At 59.2% G+C, this 18,023-nt stretch overlaps 1 protein-coding gene across 1 annotated transcript; it reads right to left on the reverse strand.

Moving 5' to 3' along the window:
• Positions 1-5,066: 5,066 nt before the first annotated feature.
• Positions 5,067-13,094, reverse strand: LOC104013530 (solute carrier family 2, facilitated glucose transporter member 5). Its single transcript, XM_087766001.1, has 12 exons — positions 12,930-13,094; positions 11,767-11,865; positions 11,126-11,286; positions 10,921-11,045; positions 10,502-10,647; positions 10,289-10,421; positions 9,745-9,932; positions 9,506-9,616; positions 8,186-8,287; positions 7,536-7,611; positions 5,876-6,003; positions 5,067-5,633 (listed from the first exon to the last, which is right to left on the reverse strand). The coding sequence occupies exons 1-12, from the start codon at positions 13,077-13,079 to the stop codon at positions 5,394-5,396; spliced, it is 1,659 nt and encodes a 552-aa protein (XP_087622127.1). The 5' UTR covers positions 13,080-13,094; the 3' UTR covers positions 5,067-5,393.
• Between the last annotated feature and the right edge of the window lie 4,929 nt (positions 13,095-18,023).

Genomic DNA, 18,023 nt, shown 5'->3' on the forward strand with positions numbered 1-18,023 from the left:
ACATTAAATTAAGGTAATACAAATGAAGACAACACAGAGCCTGACAGGATGAGTGTTTGGGGAGGCAGTAGAGAGAAGTGATTCATATTTTTAATTTACTGTACAAATAGACTAGCAGGGCTGGGGGGAAAAGGGCCATCCAAGTGGAGTGGGGATTTTTTTTTTTTTTTTCCCACTGTTGTTTTGCTGTGCTTTAAGCACACAATGACTATTAAAGTCAACTGCCCATATAATAGGACATCTCCTACATGACTGCTCTCCGAGAGGCAGCTTGCTGTAGCAATAAATTCTGGGAGTGCCATCTGCTGGTGCGCACCCTCCGCCGGGCACCCTCGCCTCGGCCACCCTGGCGCCGGGCACCCGCACGTGGACCAGCCCCGGCACCCTGCGCCCGCTGCCAAGAGCTGCTTCCATGGACATAGACCTGTCGGCACTAATACAGAATTATTTTTTTTTCTGTAGGGTAACAAACACTTTTTTTTCCCCCCCCAAATATGCCCTTAAATTGTTCATCTTTTTTTTTTTTTAAGAGGTTGAGGGGTTCTGGTTGATGCCAAGGAAATATTTTAGGCTTTTAAAAGAAACAAATCACTATTCTCCACCCCTCCAAAGTGCTGGGTTTCAGCTGAGTGCCCGTTACCCAGGACATAGTAAAAAATCACCCATTTTAGGTTTTTCCCTGCAAAAAGGTGCTTGACCAGAATCCGTGTGAACTGCAGGCTCGGCTGGAGCCAGCTCTGCACTTTAAGGAGATGAGGCTCAGCCCCGGGGAGACCCCGCTGCGGGACGGCTTTCAGCCGGGAGCGAGCCAGGTTTGCTGCAGTTTGAGGGTGTCCACGGGGCTGTGGCACCTGGAAGGGGCACACCGCCACTGCCACGTCCTTGTCCCCTTCCCTGGGGGACTCCTGCCACCACTGTGCAAAGCAAAAGGTAAGAGAAGGCACTAAGAGAACCCATTCCTGGCTGAAATCACCCTTCCCAGGCAGAAGATGCCCTCTGTGTCGAGTCTCCCACTCCATGCCAAAACTGGAGAGGGTGTTTCACCATCTGGGGGCTTTTCTTAATTTTGAGGGTGAAACCTTTGCTCTCTGGGTCCCTTGTGTCCTGGCAGTTATTACCGTGAGCAGTGCCCATGGGTCTGGGGCTGGCCAGGCCGGCAAAGAGGGGTTGGTCCCAGCTCCTTGCTCCATCATTTGCCGTGCCCTACCCCTTTGCCATTTTTTTTCCTCTCCCCTTCTATGCTCCCCTCCCGAACCACCCCCAGGGTGCCTGGGGGCAGCTCCAGCCCATTGCTTGAAGCTTTGCCAGCCCCAAAGTGCAGCCAGGGCCTCTTTAACCCCTGCCCAGGGGCACTGGGGAGGGCAGAGGGGCTCGTGCAGGACAAACCCTGTATCCAAAGGGAAGAGGGTCCTCCTCACTTTTGTCCCCTGCGTGCTTTTACTGAAGGCGTGTTTGCACACAAGGCTGTGACTGAGGGGATGTGGGGCGCCCCGGTGTGGGTACTGGGAGGTGGAAGGGTCCTATCCTGCAGTCTCAGACCCCCCCATGAGCACTGATGTCGAGCTTTGGTGGGGGCTTGGCTGCCCGTCACCCTGGGCTGCTCCCCATGATGTGCTGTGCCAGATGCACCACGTCCTCACTGCCGTGCAGCCCCGCAGCCAGGTCTCCCTGCGCCCGAGGAGAAACCGGAGAAGGCCGATGACAGAGCCCCACGCCATGCTGGCTCCTCTGCCAGCTTTGCCCTGCTTTGAACGGCCCCAAGCAGCTGGGGCCTGCGGGGGGTAAATCACCCCCCAAACACCTCAAACGCATCCCAGGCCCAGACACGGGGGCTGTTTGCAAAGTGACCTCCCCCTGGGCAGTGCCACCTGTGCCTGCTGCCCTCGAAGCACAGCTGAGGAAATCGTGCACGACCCTGCCTGGAGTGGCCGGTGCCAGCCTGTCCCAGGAGGGGTTGTGCCGGGGGCTCAGTCCTCCACTGCAGCGCTGCAAGTTGCTTTGGGGTCCCCGGGGCCAGGGCATAAGACCACAGTGCAGCTTTGGGTACCATCGAGCAGCAAGGTGCCTTACAGAGCTTCTCAGCTCCAGAGCTTCTCCTCCATCTGTAAGACAAGAGGCAGGGACCAATCCTGCACCCACCTCTGCGGGGCAGAGGGGTGCTGCTCCAGCTCCCCTTTCTCCACACAGAAGGAGGCAGGAGCAGGGTTTTCACCCATAGAGCATGCAGAAACTGCACCCCACTCAAAACTGGTCCCTGATGGAGCCTCTACAGTCAGGTGAGATTTTGGCGAGCGAAGGCACCCCTGTTGAGGTGACAGGGACAGTTCGCTGTTAGGGCATCTGGTAAAACCAGTGCAGGAAGGTTTCAGCTTCAGAGGCTTAGTGGGTCCCTGTCATTAGCAGGATCCATCCCCCAGGAGCCCATCCCTGCTGGAGCCATAGGGACCATGAGCACTGGCAGGGCATGAATGCTCTGTGGCTTCTCTGGCCACGGCCTGGGGACACTTGCTGCCTCACCAGCCACTGGCACTGGCACAGGGACACGAGGGTGCACCCAGCAAGCTGTCATCAGCTTCCCAGTCAGGCTGTGACCATTCACCCTGAGCCAGGCACCCTTCAGGAGAGCTTCCCTGCAGGATCTGGAGATATGCAATGATGGGCCATCACCGTTTCCTTGAGGACCCCATTTCAAAGTATATCTGGAGAGTTCAAATCGGGGCCTTCTTTCCCATAGCAGTTTGGCTGCGGTGAGCTCCAGTCCTCCATGTGTATGCCTCAATGCTTAAACTCACCCACCCTTTAGCACTGGGTACATCACGAAAAGGCACTTACACATTTGGAAAAAGTCACCTTCATCCTCATTTCTGCAAACCTTAAGAGGATTGGGAGCATTTCCAAACATCAAAGTATTTTCTCAGACTCTTCTTTGCACCTTCTCCAATCTTTCAAGGTCTGTTTGGACACTGCTAGAGGATAGAGCCTGACCCTCACCAAGCAGAACCAGTGCTTTTGGAGGCCTGAATGCAGAGAGCTGCTTTGGACATGGGGAAGCAGCTTGGAGCCCACCCAGCCATACCCTTCCCAAGAAGCCTGCAGTGGAGCGGCTAGGAATGACTCCCTGGGAAGGGCAAGTAGAGGGGAAGCCTAAATCCTGCTTTTGCATGAGTACCAAACCCGTGGTGGGGGGCCAGCTTGGACTGACAGCCCAATATCCTGCCCCAATGTCCTAAAGAAAAAGCTGATGAGAAGCTAGTGTCCCATAAGCATGGGGTTTCCTCGTTCCTGCCCTTCCAAGTCCCGATGGAAGGAGGATGGACATGTCCCTTGGCACAGTATAAGGGTCCCCAAGAGCAAATGCACCCAAAAAGCACCATAGGATTTTGCCAGTGACGTCCAGTCCTTGGAAAGAGGGGACTTCTGGCTCTGATGGTGCCTGAAGCCCTGGCAGAAATGGGCCCCAACCCCATGTTTCCCAGGTCTACCCCATCTCACCAGCCAGCACAGAGCAGTTCTTGGCCATAAGGCAACACTCTGGCTCCTCAGCCACGCCAGGACCCCAGGATGGGGGGCTGCTCCCAGGGGGGCCATTGCTTCCCACATGGAGGGCAGGGGGCATCTTCCAAGCCTCCCCACATGCTGGGTGGGAGAGATAAATAAATACCAGAATAAATAAATACAAGTGGCAAAGAGGCCTGAAATGATGCTGTCGTTTGCTGGGAATGAGAGACACAAGTGTAATTTAGGTTTTGATATTATGAAAGTCTCGCTGCTCTAAAACAGCAGGGCACTCAGTGCCTCATTAATAAAGGATAAACTTGGAGTCTATTTACAATGCACTTTTTGGGGTTATTTACACTCCATTATACATATGTAATGCTGCACATATTTACCGCTCTGTTCTGCTGCCGAGAGCAGCCGAGTTGGGAGGGAGACGGAGTGGGAAGCGGCTGATGCTGTGGAGCCATGACCCCTGCTTTGACTGATGTCCCTTAAACGGCTTGAGCTGCAGGAGAGCCCCAAGCTGGCTGCTGAGGATGGAGGGGCTGGGACTGGGCACTGGGGGACCCAGTATGGCCCCGACCCTGCCCCCATGGGCACCCTGAGGGCCCCCATGGGCACCCACCCACCCCCAGAGGCACCCTGAGGCTTTGCCAAGTGACGCAGAAAGGGTGTGCTCCTCACATGGGCTAGAGCCCAGCACACCAACCAGTGACCACAAGCACCAAACATGCAAGCCATGGGCCCGTCAGAGTGGGGAGCTGGAAAAAAGAGGGCTAAATTATCTGCAAGAAAATAAATCATGTCTGTGTTGGCACTAGAGGGTTTTGGCCATGCAGGTCTCCCCACCCCCCAGCTTTTACCTCTTACCAAAGCAAAATATTATAGTTTCCCTGCAAATGGCAGCTCCACGAGGGTCTGCTGGCCTGGGAGCCCCAACCTCATAGTGTGCGTGGGAGCTGCTGTGAGGGTCCTGGGCCACGCAAGTGCTGTGCCCACGGCAGTCCCAGGAAACGGGGTAGCCCCCACCACAGGATCCAGGGCAGAGACGTGGGAGAGGTCACGCTTGGAGAGCACCCTGGGGGCACAGCAATTCACGGGGCACAGCAAGGGGATGTGGGTGCACTTGGGACCCCTTTGTCCTCAGCAGAGTTTGAGAGGGTGCAGGGGTCCCACGGGAGCACACTCTCTGCAGGGCCAGCAAGCAGGGCTGGGCAGCGAGGGGCTGCCAGCAGGCTGGGGCGGCGGGGCATGGTGGCTGGATGGTCACTCCCAGCTCTGAGCTGCTCCATGTCCTTTCTGCAACTCAGCCTGTGTTTGCATGACCAACACGGAGTGAGATGCACGAGCCCAGGAGCCACCTTGACCACCCGTCCTAGGAAATGTGGGGCAACTCTGACCTTCCCAGCCAGGCACAGCGGGGAGGGGGACAAGCCCCCCATCCCATCCTGCTGCTCCCCACTGCTCCCCGGCACTGGGGAAGCACCCACCCGTGCCAGCACGCTCCAGCTTGCTGCCATCCCAGGTTGCACTTGCCAGATACCAGCTCTGGAGGCAACGCTCTTTATTGAAGACCTTGTGAGGGCAGCTCTTGGCAAGTCCACGTGCCCAGGAGCGATGTGAACTCCCTGCCCCCAGGAGGTCCCCCCGGCTCTGGGAGGGCATCTCTTCCAGCACGGGGTTGATGCACAGCGGTCAGCGCAGCCCCGGCACATCATCGGAGCTCATCCTGGCCGCAGGCTGTGGTATGGTGAGATGTCCTGGGAGACACAGAGCTGATCGAGTCCAAGCAAACTGGCCTTCACTTCCCTATCCAGCCCCAAGCCTCCTCCACCACCCCTATCCCCCACAGCCCACCCGGGGATGGGGTCCCACAGTGGGAGGCAGGGGGCAGGTCAGGGCAGGCTGAAACCTGAGCCCTCCAGGGAGCTGCTCTCCAAGGCTCCGTAGCCATCGAGCTTCATTATCCCAATGAGGTGGTCTGGGATGGAGAGGAAGGAGCGGTGGGTGGCAAAGATGTGGCTGATCTCCATGAAGGTTTTGTTCTTGGTTTCAGGGATGACAAAGTAGACATACAGGGCCACCAGGAGGCACATGCCGCAGAAAACCAAGTAGCAAAAGGCACCGGCTGACATCTGGGGACAACGAGAGAGCAGGGACGGGGCAGAGAGCCAGGCACCCCCAAGCTGGGCATGGCATGAGGCAGCGTCCCCTCATCACCCCTCTCTGGGCTGGCTCCGGCCAGCACTGAGCTGAGCCGAGCCGAGCCAGGAGCACAGGCATCCCTTGGGTTAAGCCTGGCTTGGTACCCTGTCCTGGGGGAGCAGCAGGGCTGCATCCATCCCCTCCTCCTCCCATGGCCCCTCCGGACTGGTACCTGCAAGAAGGGGAAGACGAAGCCGACGGTGAAGTTGCAGAGCCAGCTGAGGAATCCCCCCACGATGTAGGCGGCCGGGCGGTGCGACTGCGTGAAGAGCTCGGCTGTCATCAGGAAGGGGATGCCGGCTGTGGAGGGAGGAGACAGATCAAGGGTACCTCGGGCACCCCTGGGGTCGACAGGTCCTGCCCATCTCCGTCCTGTGGCCAAAGGGCTGGAGCCCAGCAAGAGGCACAGGTCAAAGTGGTGGCACTGGGAGGGCTGGAGGAGATGGGGAGGGTGGGGATGGGTGGACCAGCGTCCTGTTCTTGGTCTCCCTTTGGGATCCATCTCGGTGCGTGGGTGATGTCCCCCCTGACATACCACAGTTGCACTTTGCTGGGTGCTGAGGGCAATTTCACAAGTTACTTGACTGGAAAGTTTCAGACCAAGTCCATATCAAGGTGGAACATTTCATTTGGATCCTCATTTTGCAACAATTTGCCTAAATGTTGATATATTAAATCTCATATAGACCCCAGGCACAGAGAAATGCCTGGGTCCGTCCATAATGCCCTTCCCAGCTTCTTTTGATCAAAATGGTTTAGAAAATTTCCTTCTATTGATTAGCCAAAAAAGGCTCGGACACTGTGGCTGATTTAGGCTGATTTAGGCAGGAAAAAAGCAATCACATTTCCAAGCATCAGAATTTCCCACAGGATGCAGAAATGCCATTTTCCAACCAGCTTTTCCCATGTACAGTGAAAAAAAAATCCAGAATGACTGAAGATGATTGTCCAAGCCAACCTGGCTACTAAAAACTGGACACAGGTTGTGGCTGCTTCTCCTGGAAGGACTCAGCCCCTCCTGCCATGTGTCACTGGCTCCCAGGACTGTCCCTGTGCTGGAGGGCAGGATCTGAGGTCCAGTGCACATCCCAGGGCACACGGGGATCTGGCAGGGGACTGTACTTGACGTGGTGACATGCCCAGGGTGCCACTGCCTGGGACAGGGCTGACTGGGACCTTTTTATAAAAGATGCTGCAAGGGAAAATATAAACCAAAAAAAAGTGCTAAGAAGTGAGGGAGGAGTGGAGCCCCTGACGGACTCTTACTCACAGCTTGCCCAGAATAGAGATATATATTTTTTTGTTTTAAAACTCCTATTCATCATTGTTTGTGAACAATGAGCCATTAAAATCCTAATTAAAGATGTAATTACAGTGAATAAAGTCTGGGCTGAGGATGAATTATAGATCTGTTAACAGCTCTGCTAATACATCAACTGGGTAAACCAGTCCAGGTTGCACTCCTCGTTGTTCGAGCCTGCTCTTGTGCCCGTGCTTGGTTAAGGGCAGGATGGTGCTCGCCAGCCGCACTGTGATGGGAGCGGCTCACACCTCCAGAGAGGCCTGGGGAAGGTGGCCAGGGCTTTCTCCCTGCTTGGCTTGGAAGCAGAGACGAGGAGGAGGAGGTGGAGCGTGCCCTGGGGACACATGGGGCTGGAGGGGCTTGCAGTGGGGTCTTGCTTGTGGGGTGCGGCATGATTAACCAGGACCTGGCTGCAGGAAGGGGGCAGAGCACCGGTCCTGCTGCCTGCCTGCAAAACCCACTGCTCCCTGCTCCCCCAGGACCTCTGTTCCCACCCCACCACCCCCACTCCCGCCAGCCCCAGACCCACCTGGTCCCATGCAGAAGCCAGCAATGATGCCAACCACGCAGGCGACGCTGACGTAGCGCATCCAGGGCATGGTGGTCTGCAAGGGGACACAAGGCTGGGGGATGCTGCCAGCATGGTTGCCCCGAGCTTCGTGCCCGGTGTCCCCTGGATGGGGCTTCATGCCTACCCCTCGGCTTGGTGGCAGCCCTTGGGGATGGTGGCCATGCAGGGTGTGTGGGGCAAAGCTGCTGAGGTTTGGTCTTGGCAAAGCTCAGCAACTCGTGATGCTGAGACATCCCCAGAGCTGCGGGAACATCCCCTGGGAGCAGGCAGCAGCAGAAGGACCCTGCAGACCTCTCCATCTCCCCTGGCATTTCACAGCTGCCTCCCTGGGGACAGCTATTTCTGCAGATAAAGCTACCAGAAGCGGCAGGATTTTTCTCGTGGGTCGGGGTTTTTTTGTTGTTCTTTGCTCTGAATTTTCCTTCCCTTGAACTTTGAAGGGAAAACATTGCTTGCAAAGAGCTGTCTCGCCTCTCATTTCCATGCACGCTCCCTCCCCTGGGGTGATACCCAGCCCTTCATCACCCAGCCCTGGTGAATGCACCCAGGGCTCCAGCCCCCGCCACGTCAGTGGCCCAGAGCAGCGGCAGTGGCTGGCTGGACCCTACCTGCAGCAGCAGGGAGACGGTGATGCCGGCTGAGCAGACGCCCATGGCGCAGAAGCCAGTGATGATGAGGGGCCGCCGGCCCAGCTTCTCGATGGTGAAGCACTGCCAAGGGAGAGCAGAGACTGATGGGGTGGTTGGGAGCTCCCCACCAGGACGGGGGCACCCCCTGAACCCAGCTGCAGGTGGAGGGATGCTCCCGGTGGCATCTGGGGGTGGGGGCAGCCCCAGCTCAGAGCTCCAGGGTTGAGGCCGGGGCACGGGAAGAGCCAGGACTCCAGGGTCCTGGGGTGAGCATGCACTGGGCAGCAGCGGGGTCCCGCAGAGCCCCATTAGGGTGCAGGGTCGGGGCTGGCTGGGGTGGCCCCATGGCGACACTCATGCCAGCGCCAAGCAGAGGTGTCGAGCTGGGCACAGGGTGTTTGCGGGGCAGCGGGCAGAGGAGGCAGAGCGCATGCAGGCAGCACGGCAGCGGCTGGAGCAGGCAGGGTATTGACAGCAGAACAAATGCCTGTAATTTTATAACCAATCTCGGCTCGTCCGTCGGGGGCCGTTTGCGGGGCTGCTCCCAAGCAATCCGGCTGCACACCGGGCAGCTGCCGGGGGCTGGGGTGGCCCCACAGCCAGGGCAGGGGAGAAGGGGAGAAGGGGACACCCTTCAGAGGGGCAGGGGGGTGACGGGGGGAACCCGCTCTGCCTTGGGTTGAGCTATGGGGAGAGGGGAACAGGCCCCTGATCGTCCCCAGTTTTCTGAGAGCAGCCACCCCCCCATCCATCTCTCTAATTGTCAGGGAGCGGATTTAGTGCCGGGTGGCTCAGGCTGGCCCCGGGTGACACTCGCAGATGGGACGAGGGTCATAAATCTGCCTGGCCCAGTGCTAACTCTCCAGCTAAATGAGCCCTGGCTGGGGGGGCCGGGGCTGCTAGCCCGGGGCCAGGCCGGTGCTTGGCTGGGGGGGCAGATGGGGACATGTGGAGTGGCTAATGGAGTGACAATGAAATCAGGAGCCAGAAGGACCTGCTTAGCCCCCTCCATCATCTCCAACCTGCTCCTTGCCTGGCATCTTCCCCCAATCCCTCTGCTACCCACTTACCGCAAAATTCTTCCACCCCTCCTAGATGTGATCCCACAAATTGAGCCCCTCTCATCCCATCTCCCCAGCCCATTTCCCTGCCAAACCCTCTGCCCCCCAGCAAAGGGGCTGTGCTGCAGCACAGATGGCATTTGGGGTCCATCCAGCACCCCCCATTTGATGGTGCTGGGAGCAGGCAACAAGGCTCTGGCACTGAGGGGCTGTGTCCGTCCGTCCGTCCATCACTCACCCCGATCAGCCCAGCAACAATTTCAACGGCGCCCGTGCCCACAGTGGTGTAGGGGATCTGGGATACAGGGATCCCAGCGTTCTCGAAGATAGTGTTGGTGTAAAACCAGATCTGCCAAGGAGGGGACTTAGTGTGAGCTGGGGGGATGGCGTCACGGGGCATTTGATGAAATGAGTTGCCAGGTCTCAGCTCAGCCTCTGCAGAGCCAGGTCCTGGGGTGAGGACCCCCCAGGGCTTACGGCATCGATCCCTGAGAGCTGCATGCCAGCATTCACCACCGCCACCGAGAGGGTTTGCCAGCGGACAGAGCGGTCCCGCAGCAGCTGCCAGACGGAGACCATCTCCACGGAGGAGAGCGACCGCTGCTCCTCCTTCATCTCCTCAATCACATCCTGCACGTCGGGTGTCCCCAGGAACCGGCGCAGCGCTGTGGGGAGAGCGGGGGTCGTGGGCACACATCTCCCCATGACAGGGTGGATGCTCATAGGTATGGCACAGGGCAGGGGCAAGGGCTTGGCTCTGCCCTGGCTCAGCCTCCCCAGGGTACCTCTTTGACCCATGGGGCTGAGCATCCATAGGAACCGAGGAGATGCCGCACGCCATGGTGATGGGCACCATGGAAATGCTACGACGCAACTGGCTGGGACGGAAGAGCTGAACCATAAGGACTATGGTGGGCTGTGAGGTCTGGGTGTGGAAGGATGCTATGAGGATGCATCTGGTCTCGGGAGACCTTGGACCCAGCACCTCCTGGAGCCAGTCTCCCCCAGGACACCCCCTCACCCGTGGTGGCCCCGCAGACGTCGTTCCTCTCTATCAGCAGGTACCGCGGGCTCTCGGGGAAGCAGTGCAGCAGCAGGAGCTGGAGGGAGGTGGGAACAACCACCACCGACAGGAAAAGGGGCCAGAACCTGTCCTGAGAGGAGTCGAAACGGGACGTGTCACGGGGAGGGCAGACCAGGGTCCAGCGCGCGTGGGCTGGGGTATTGTGCTCACCTTGCCCAGCAGTTCCGGGAGGCCCAGGACCTGCGCGAAGAAAACCCCCAGGCAGATGAAGATGCTGGGCATGAGGCCCAGGAAACCCCGCAGGTTCTTGGGGGTGATTTCTCCCAGGTAGAGTGGCACCACGCTGAGACAGATACCTGGGGGGGACAGGAGGGACCGGGAGGGGAGAGGCAGCCAGGAGAAGAGTGCCCAGCCAGGCCCTCGGTGCATCTCCTCCCATGCCCAGCACCATCCACAGTGGGGACCCCATGGACAGGGAGGAGGCCCTGTCTGCCCCATGGACACCTCCACTGCAGAGCCTGTGGCCATGAGGAATAAGAAGTCTTCGCCAGCCCCTTGGGAATGGGCCGTAGGGGACCGAGCCATGGGGAAGGGGCTGTGCACAGCCCCTCAGCCCAGGCAGCACCTACCTGAGTGGAGCCCTGTGATGGAGCGGCCGATGATCACCATCTCAGGGGACTCCAGCTCCCGGCTGAAGCCCATGAAGCTGCCGGCCAGGAGGACGAGAAGAGCGCTGCGGCTTAGCGCGCCATTCCTAGCAGGGCACAAGCATCAGGGCAGCCTCTCTGGCCCCATCCCATCCCTTGACCCTCCTGTCCCGTGCCACCCCCTTACCTGCCGTACCGCTCCACCAGCACCCCCACCAGCAAGGAGCCCACCAGCCCACCCAGGGCAAAGATGGAGACGGTCAGGGAGTAGAGGAGGGTCAGGGGGCCAGGGGCCAGCCCGTGCCCGTACCGCCGGGACCATGTGGCGTTGTAGAAAGCCTTTATGTACTGTGGGTCAGAGAGAGACACACAGGCACCAAATGCTTTGGGAGAAAGGGGAAGACAAGGGAAGACAGGCCCCGTAGGGAAAACGCCATGGGTTTAACAGCATTGTAGGAGATGCAGGGCAGGATGTGACTGGGGGTGGCTGGGAGGTGCTGGTCTGGTTGCTCAGCCAGCCTCAGCACCAGAGGGGTTTAAGGACAACTTGGAGATGCCATGGGCAGAGCTGGAGCTGGAGCAAGGACGTTGTGGGCAGCTTTCCCCAGCCCCTGCCTTCCAGGGAGGACCAGTTTGGGGGGAGTACATCAACACAGGCTCCCTCATCCCTCCCATGCCATCCCTCTCCCTGGACTGCTCTCGGTGGGTGTCTGCCCAAGGGAAATGCCAGCGTTTTGATGTGGGGCTGCTGGGTAGCGATCCCTCCACCCTCCCAGCGAGGGATGCAGAGCCCTTCCCCTGCTCCCGGAGAGGCTGCCCATCCCTTACCACTGCCGGCGAGTTCACCACGGCAAGGTTGTAGCCGTAGAGCATGGAGGAGCCAAAGGACACCAGGAGGGTGACCGACAGCAGCGGGAAGGTGAGGTGCTGGGAGAGAGGAGGAGGGATGAGCACAGCCCCGGCCGGCAGAGCCAGGGGCCAGGGACAGATGTGGCATGAGCCGCAGTGGGTCACTGCCCCTTTTCTAGTAGGGATGTCCCTGGCCCAGAGCAAAGCCCAGAGCAAAGACCCCAATGTGACAGAGCCTTATGCCGAGCACCACTCCATGCCACCGCCCAGCGCCCAGCCTAGCTGATCCGGCTTCCCGGTGGCTGGTCTCGTGGCTGTGGCATGAGGCTTTACCCTGGCAGTGGCCCAGCTCAGGCTGCTTGTCCCCGCTGCCTGTCCCAGGCACCCCTGCCCTGGGGCTGGAAGGGGGCAGCGGGCAGAAAGGGGCAGGTAGAGGAGGGAGAGCCACCCATCCCCTCCCATAGATGGGGGCACCCAAATGGCACTGTGAGCTGCCCCACACTTACCTCCCTGCCGGGGAGGCCCAGCGCCACTGAAAGGTGCAGTTCCCCACGGCAGGTCCCAGCCCTCCCAAAATGCCACATGCACCCACCTCCTAAACCCTCGCCCCCACCAGCACCTCTGTCACCTGCCCCGGCTGCAGAGGGGACCTCGCTGCGGGGAGCCGAGGGCTGCGGAGGGACACCCTGCAGCCCCCACCCAGCCCGGGGGCGGGGGCTGAGACCAGCCCACCCCGGGATCGGGGTGCCCAGCAGGACCCAGGGGGCATTCAGGGCACCCCCCCAGGCGCAGGGGCACCCCTGGGTGCTGCACCCGGCTGTCTCCCCCGGCGCAATAAGCATCCCCCGACCCCACAGCGCCGGGGCTGTGGCGGGGTGAGCCTGCGGCCCCAGGAGCAGCCCCGCGTCCCAGCGCCCAGAGCCGGGCCCTCCCCCAGCCCCCCCAGCACGGTAGCCGGATCCGTAGCGCTCAGCAGCTCCCGGCTCACGCACAGCAAATCCCCGCCGATCCCATCAGGAATCCCGAGCCGGGAAAGGCGGGGGGGTGTCAGGCCAGGGGCTGGGGGAGGGGGGACGGCGGGACACCGTGGGGCAGACGGGGAGCGGGGATGGGGCAGCCCCCCCAGCCCGCAGGGAGCTCACCCCAGTGATGTCCCCGGCGGGCTGCGGGGTCTCTTTCCCGACCGTCGGGGCGAGCCTGCAGCTGGAGCGGGAGGAAGGAGAAGGAGGAGGAGGAGGAGGGGAGGGGGAGGAAGGCAGCCCCGGTCCGGCGGCCTGGCTCGTCTCTCCCATTTTTAGATGGAAGAAGGAGGGGGAGAGAGGAGCGAAGGCAGGGGAAGGCAGGGGAAGGCAGGGCAGGGCAGGCAGCCCGGGTGCCCCCCGGGCTCATTGGAGGCGCCTGAGCGGCCGGAGGAGGAGTCCGGGGGCCTCCCCCCCTCGCCGGGGGCAGGGGCAGGGGCCGGCGGCACCTCGCACCTCCGGGCTGCCCAGCCCGCTGAGGGGCCACGGCCAGGCCTGGGGACAGCGGGACCACCGATGTGATGCTCTGCCACCGTTGAGAGCCCCCGCACGTCCCCTCCAAACGGGGGTGGCCCCGGGGGACCGTAAGCAGGGCAGCATCCCTGCATCACCCCCGAGGCTGGGGGCGAAGGGGCAGCCCCACATCACCCAACACCCCCCCACCACCCTCTCCCACCCTGTCAGACGTGGGGGGCAGATGTGCCCCAGGGTAGAAGGGCTGGTACCCCCGTGGCCGTGGCTCAGGGCGGCTGCCTTCCCCGGACACGGAGGGGCGCAGCCCCCAGCCCCAGAGAGGAGAGCCTGGGCTCACGGCAGCTCAGAGGAATCCAATTTTGCTGCGGCCAGGAGCTGCCTCCCCTGCTGCTAATGAAGTGCCTTTAATTAGCAGCCTAATAGCAAGCTCTTAATTTGCCGAACAGCCAGTTGAAAGGATGGGGACCCCACTAAGCCACGGCTGGCAACAACAGCTCCAAGGGCTTAAAAGGGACAGGCCCCGGCTGGCCGGCCCCACCTCGGGAGGGTCGGGCGGGGACAGGGCAGAGGAGCAGGGCTGGGAGAGCCCCGTGGGCTCGGGCACCTCTGGGCCTGCCGTGCCCAGCCCCAGCCGGGCCGTCCGGGGTGAGGAGCAGCCTCCCACAAGGGATGCTCCAGCTCCTGCCTTCTCCCTCCACATGAGCCCCTGGCTCTCCCCAAAAGCATCCTGCCCTCTCCCCCGGCCACGAGCCCTTCCCAGCCTGCCGGCGTTCGGCTTTTCCCAGGGTAGGCACTTGTTCAAGGGCTCCCCTGTCTTGCTCAGACTCAGTTTCTCCTTGTCTCGACTGGGGCATCGCCTTTACCTTCATGCAGGTGTGCTGGGCGGCTGCAGAGACCTCGGTGACAGGACCACAGTGCGGGGAGACCTGCAGGGAGCCACGGTCCTTCAGGGGATGGTCCCTTTTCATTCCCGAGCACCAGGATGAAGATCCATTTTTTGGATATGCCCATGGGTGAGATGACCTGGCAGGAGGAGGACATGCAGCCTGCGAGTACCAACCATGCCCAACGCACTTGCAGTGCTGCAGAGCAGCCCTAAACAGCCCCAGGACTCACCCCAAGCCCTGTGCTAAGACAGGGCAAAGCAGCAAAGCCGGGACAGGATGATAAGCCAGGCCATACTGTGTCCCACAGCCATGCTCCCACTCTGGTCATCCAGGTACATGGCTTGTCTCTGGGACCAGCACCTGGAGGGTTAAATGTGCCCAGTCCAGTGGTCTCTGCCACAGGGAGAGGAAGAAACAGCAGCAGCCATCTCTCCCCCATCCTGAGCCATCCCAGCAAATACCCACCTAAACACCCTCCTGGAGCTTCCCAGCCCCTCTGCACTGAAGCCCATACCAGTCCCCCAGCCCAGTGCTCGGCCCCACAGCCACAATCCCCCTCCTGCCACACAGCCTGATGCCGGGGACCAAGCAGGGACATCCTCAGGACGCTGCTCCAAGCCAGAGGGGTGGCTGCTGCCTTGATTTAGGGGGTAAATCTGGGTTACTGCCACCGGTTCCCAGCAGCGGCTGGGATGCCGGGAGCAGAGGTTTAGCAGCAGACGTACAGGTGAGAAACACGTGCTGGGGGAGGAAGGGAGAGGAGGAGGAGGAGGAGAAAAGCCTGGGGTGCCAATTAAGGGTCACCAGGGAGCTGGGTTAATTGGAGACACTCCTGTGACCTGACCTGGTGACAGTGGCACACAGTAAGACGGAGACAAGTGCTGGTGAGAAACACCCGCTGCTCTGTGCTGCAAGGGAGCTCATCCCCGCAATTTACAGGCGTCCCCATCCCTCCCCTGCCTCCGTGCAAGGACTCCCTGGCTAAAACACCCCCCCTTGGCTGCGAAAGTGGCTGTAAGCCCACAAACCACCCTCATCCCCTCCCACTGTCACTCCCGGGATCTCCTGCCCACTCTTGCCTCACTGCTGCCCGGTCCCCAGATGCAGCACTGGGGCCGTCCCTGTCTCAGTGCTCCGCACCATGGGATGCTCGCATGTCTCCTCTCCTTGAGGCATCGCCCACACAGTGCCTGGGGCACACAAAGAAACCCGGGAGGACTGGGAGAGGCAGAGCAGCAAGAAGAGCTGGTCCCAGCATGCATCCTGCACAGAGCGATGGCGTCTGCCAAGGCCAGGAGGACAGAGATGCTGTTGGGAGCCCTGTGCTCTCCTGAGGGCTTCCCCTGAGCCAATGGCGTGGTGCTGTGCAGGGTCCCAGCAGAGCCCAGATGCCCATGGTGTGGGCAGAGGCAGGATCCATCCTCTCCCAAGGAGCTTGTGTGGATGGGAATGACAGAGCCAGCCCTGCTGCAATGGCAGAGCAGCAGGCGCCTCCTGCCTCCCTGCCCAGCTCCCCAGGGCCAGGGAGCAGCAGCCACGAGCCAGCCATGCGGGACCCCACACTAAAGACATAAAACACTCACAAAAAAATTGTATGAGGATTTCTACAGGACTGGGGAATGTGGCAGCGGGGAAGACACACTGGGAGAGTCCATCTCCTTTTCTAAGATGAGATGGAAATCCCTTGGAGAGGACATGGTCTTCAGTGCTGCCTCTGGGTGTTTGCTCAGCACCATCTTGTCCAAACTGGAACAAAGTCCACAAGGAAGCAATAAGCAGCTCAAATAAACATAGGTAAAAAGATGCATTGCTTAGCAGGCACCGACCCCTTTCCCTGCGCCGGAGGAGAGGGAACTCGGCAGCACGGGTGCAGCAGGCAGAGCCGCTCGCAGACAGCTCCGCAGCTTGAAAGGTCAGAGCAGTTTGCCGGCGCTGCCCTTTCGGAGTTGACACTGCAGAAACGGAGATGGTCCAGCAGCCTCCCTGCCTCGCTGCCCCCTTGGAGAACAAGCCTTCCTTGATCTGCCTTTGTAAATGCCAGCAGGGTGCTTTGGGCATGGGACAGGGAGTTTTGGACACATCAGCTGCGTGATGTTAACCAGGGGCTTGAGCTTCTGCAAACCACGGTGGCCTCCAGAAGAAACTCAGCAGTGTCCCTAGTGAAAGCACTGCTCGGGCTGCTGTCTCTGCCTTCTTGCTCTGGAAAGCCCATCTGACTCTGTTCTCCAGCTGCAGGAAGGCTATATTTACCTGTACAGGTGAGACCTTTTCAGGCTCAGGTTTTCCTGGTCATATTCCTTATCCAACTTCAGTGGTCCCTGGCAGATCAGCCCCAGAGCTCAGCAACCTCCCTGCTGGTTTGGAGATTTCTAGCTGCTCCTAGCAGCCAGGTGCATGTCAGCAAAGCATTTTGGAAACAAAGCTCAGGATGGGAACAGAACACCGATGAGAAACAAAGAGTATCCCCTGGGAATATAATGAATGTGTGTCTGAGCTCTCTTAGGGGAAAGCAAAGCGGCTGGTACTCACACACATGCGCTGCCAGGAGCTTGCTAGAAGGGCATCACATCCCTGTCCATCAGACGTCCTTGCCAAGGAAGGATCAGCCAGCAAAGGGGACAGGCTGAGACCTCAGATGGCTGCAGCCCGTTACATTAGATTTGCATGGGATAGTTAGCACAAGCAGGATCTTATTTTCCTCTGCTAGCCTTCTCCTCCAGCAGCGCAGGTGCTTTCCTCCTGGGACACTGTCCTGGGCAGTCTGTGCGTTGGCTGTGAAACAACTTGAGCCCTTGGAAAAGAGAAATCTTCCGCAGGCGCAGCTATACAGACAGAGCACCAGGCTCTCAAGCCCAGGAGCGGCATCTTATTCCCACCAAACGTTGAATCATTTCCACACCCTCCTGGGCGCTGACAGGTCTGCCATTGCACGGGGGGAGCTCCGCCGCACGCGGCCTTTGAACAAACGGGGCCGGGGCGCTGCCGGAGCCAGGCACAGCCCAGACCCCAGGGGCTGCCAGGACAGCTCGCCCGCCGAAATCAATAGCAGCACTAGAGCACGTCTATCTGCTCAGGGCTTTTGTTTCCCTGGCTGCGCTGCGTCCTCCGCTAAGAGCTCGCCATCCTAACCCTCTTCACACCGACACAGCACCACCCAACCGCTGAACTAATCCTAAATATTTTTTGTAAGAATTACGTTAATTCTAGCCTAGCAGGTCTAAACTGGCCAATTTCCCCGTTCCAAAAACTAGCTTACTGTACTCTTGAAAGCGTGTATATAATATAATAAAAAAAAAAGCCAACAGAAGATTACATTTTAAAGCTGTAGGTTGATCAAATGCTGTTAATTTGAAGCTATGGTAAACATTACTTTCCTCCTTCATTTGAAGTGGAAATAAGGCACACATTTTTAAACAGAAAGGGTAATTAACCACTGAATCTATTTAAGATAAGCTGTCTGGTGTTCATTCTTTTCCAGTGGAAATTTACAATTGAGATTGCTTTTCTTTCTCAAAGACTCTCTTTAGTACTTGAGTTTTTGGATGCGATGCCAGAATTCCTGGGAGAAGTTTTCCAGCCCATGCCCTGCAGCACAGCACTGCCCCAGTCCTAGAAATCTGGAATAAATACTCTGATCCTCATCTTTAAACATCAAGGAGAAGAAAGGGAAAGACTGGCTAAGGAACGACTAGAAATAACCTACAAGGAGAACCTGTTTCACGTAGGACTGGGTCGTACGTGTGTTGTTTGGGTACACACAGGCCTAGGACTGTGAGTACGAAAGGTAAGGGGTCTCATTTGTGTGTGCTGGCAGTCACAGGTTGTTTAATTCAAGCTGCATCCTGCGTTACAGACC

Source organism: Nipponia nippon, unplaced genomic scaffold, assembly GCF_047370975.1.
Source record: "Nipponia nippon isolate SJK-2023a ecotype South Korea unplaced genomic scaffold, ASM4737097v1 scaffold_3, whole genome shotgun sequence".
NCBI classification, from domain to species: Eukaryota; Metazoa; Chordata; class Aves; order Pelecaniformes; family Threskiornithidae; genus Nipponia; species Nipponia nippon.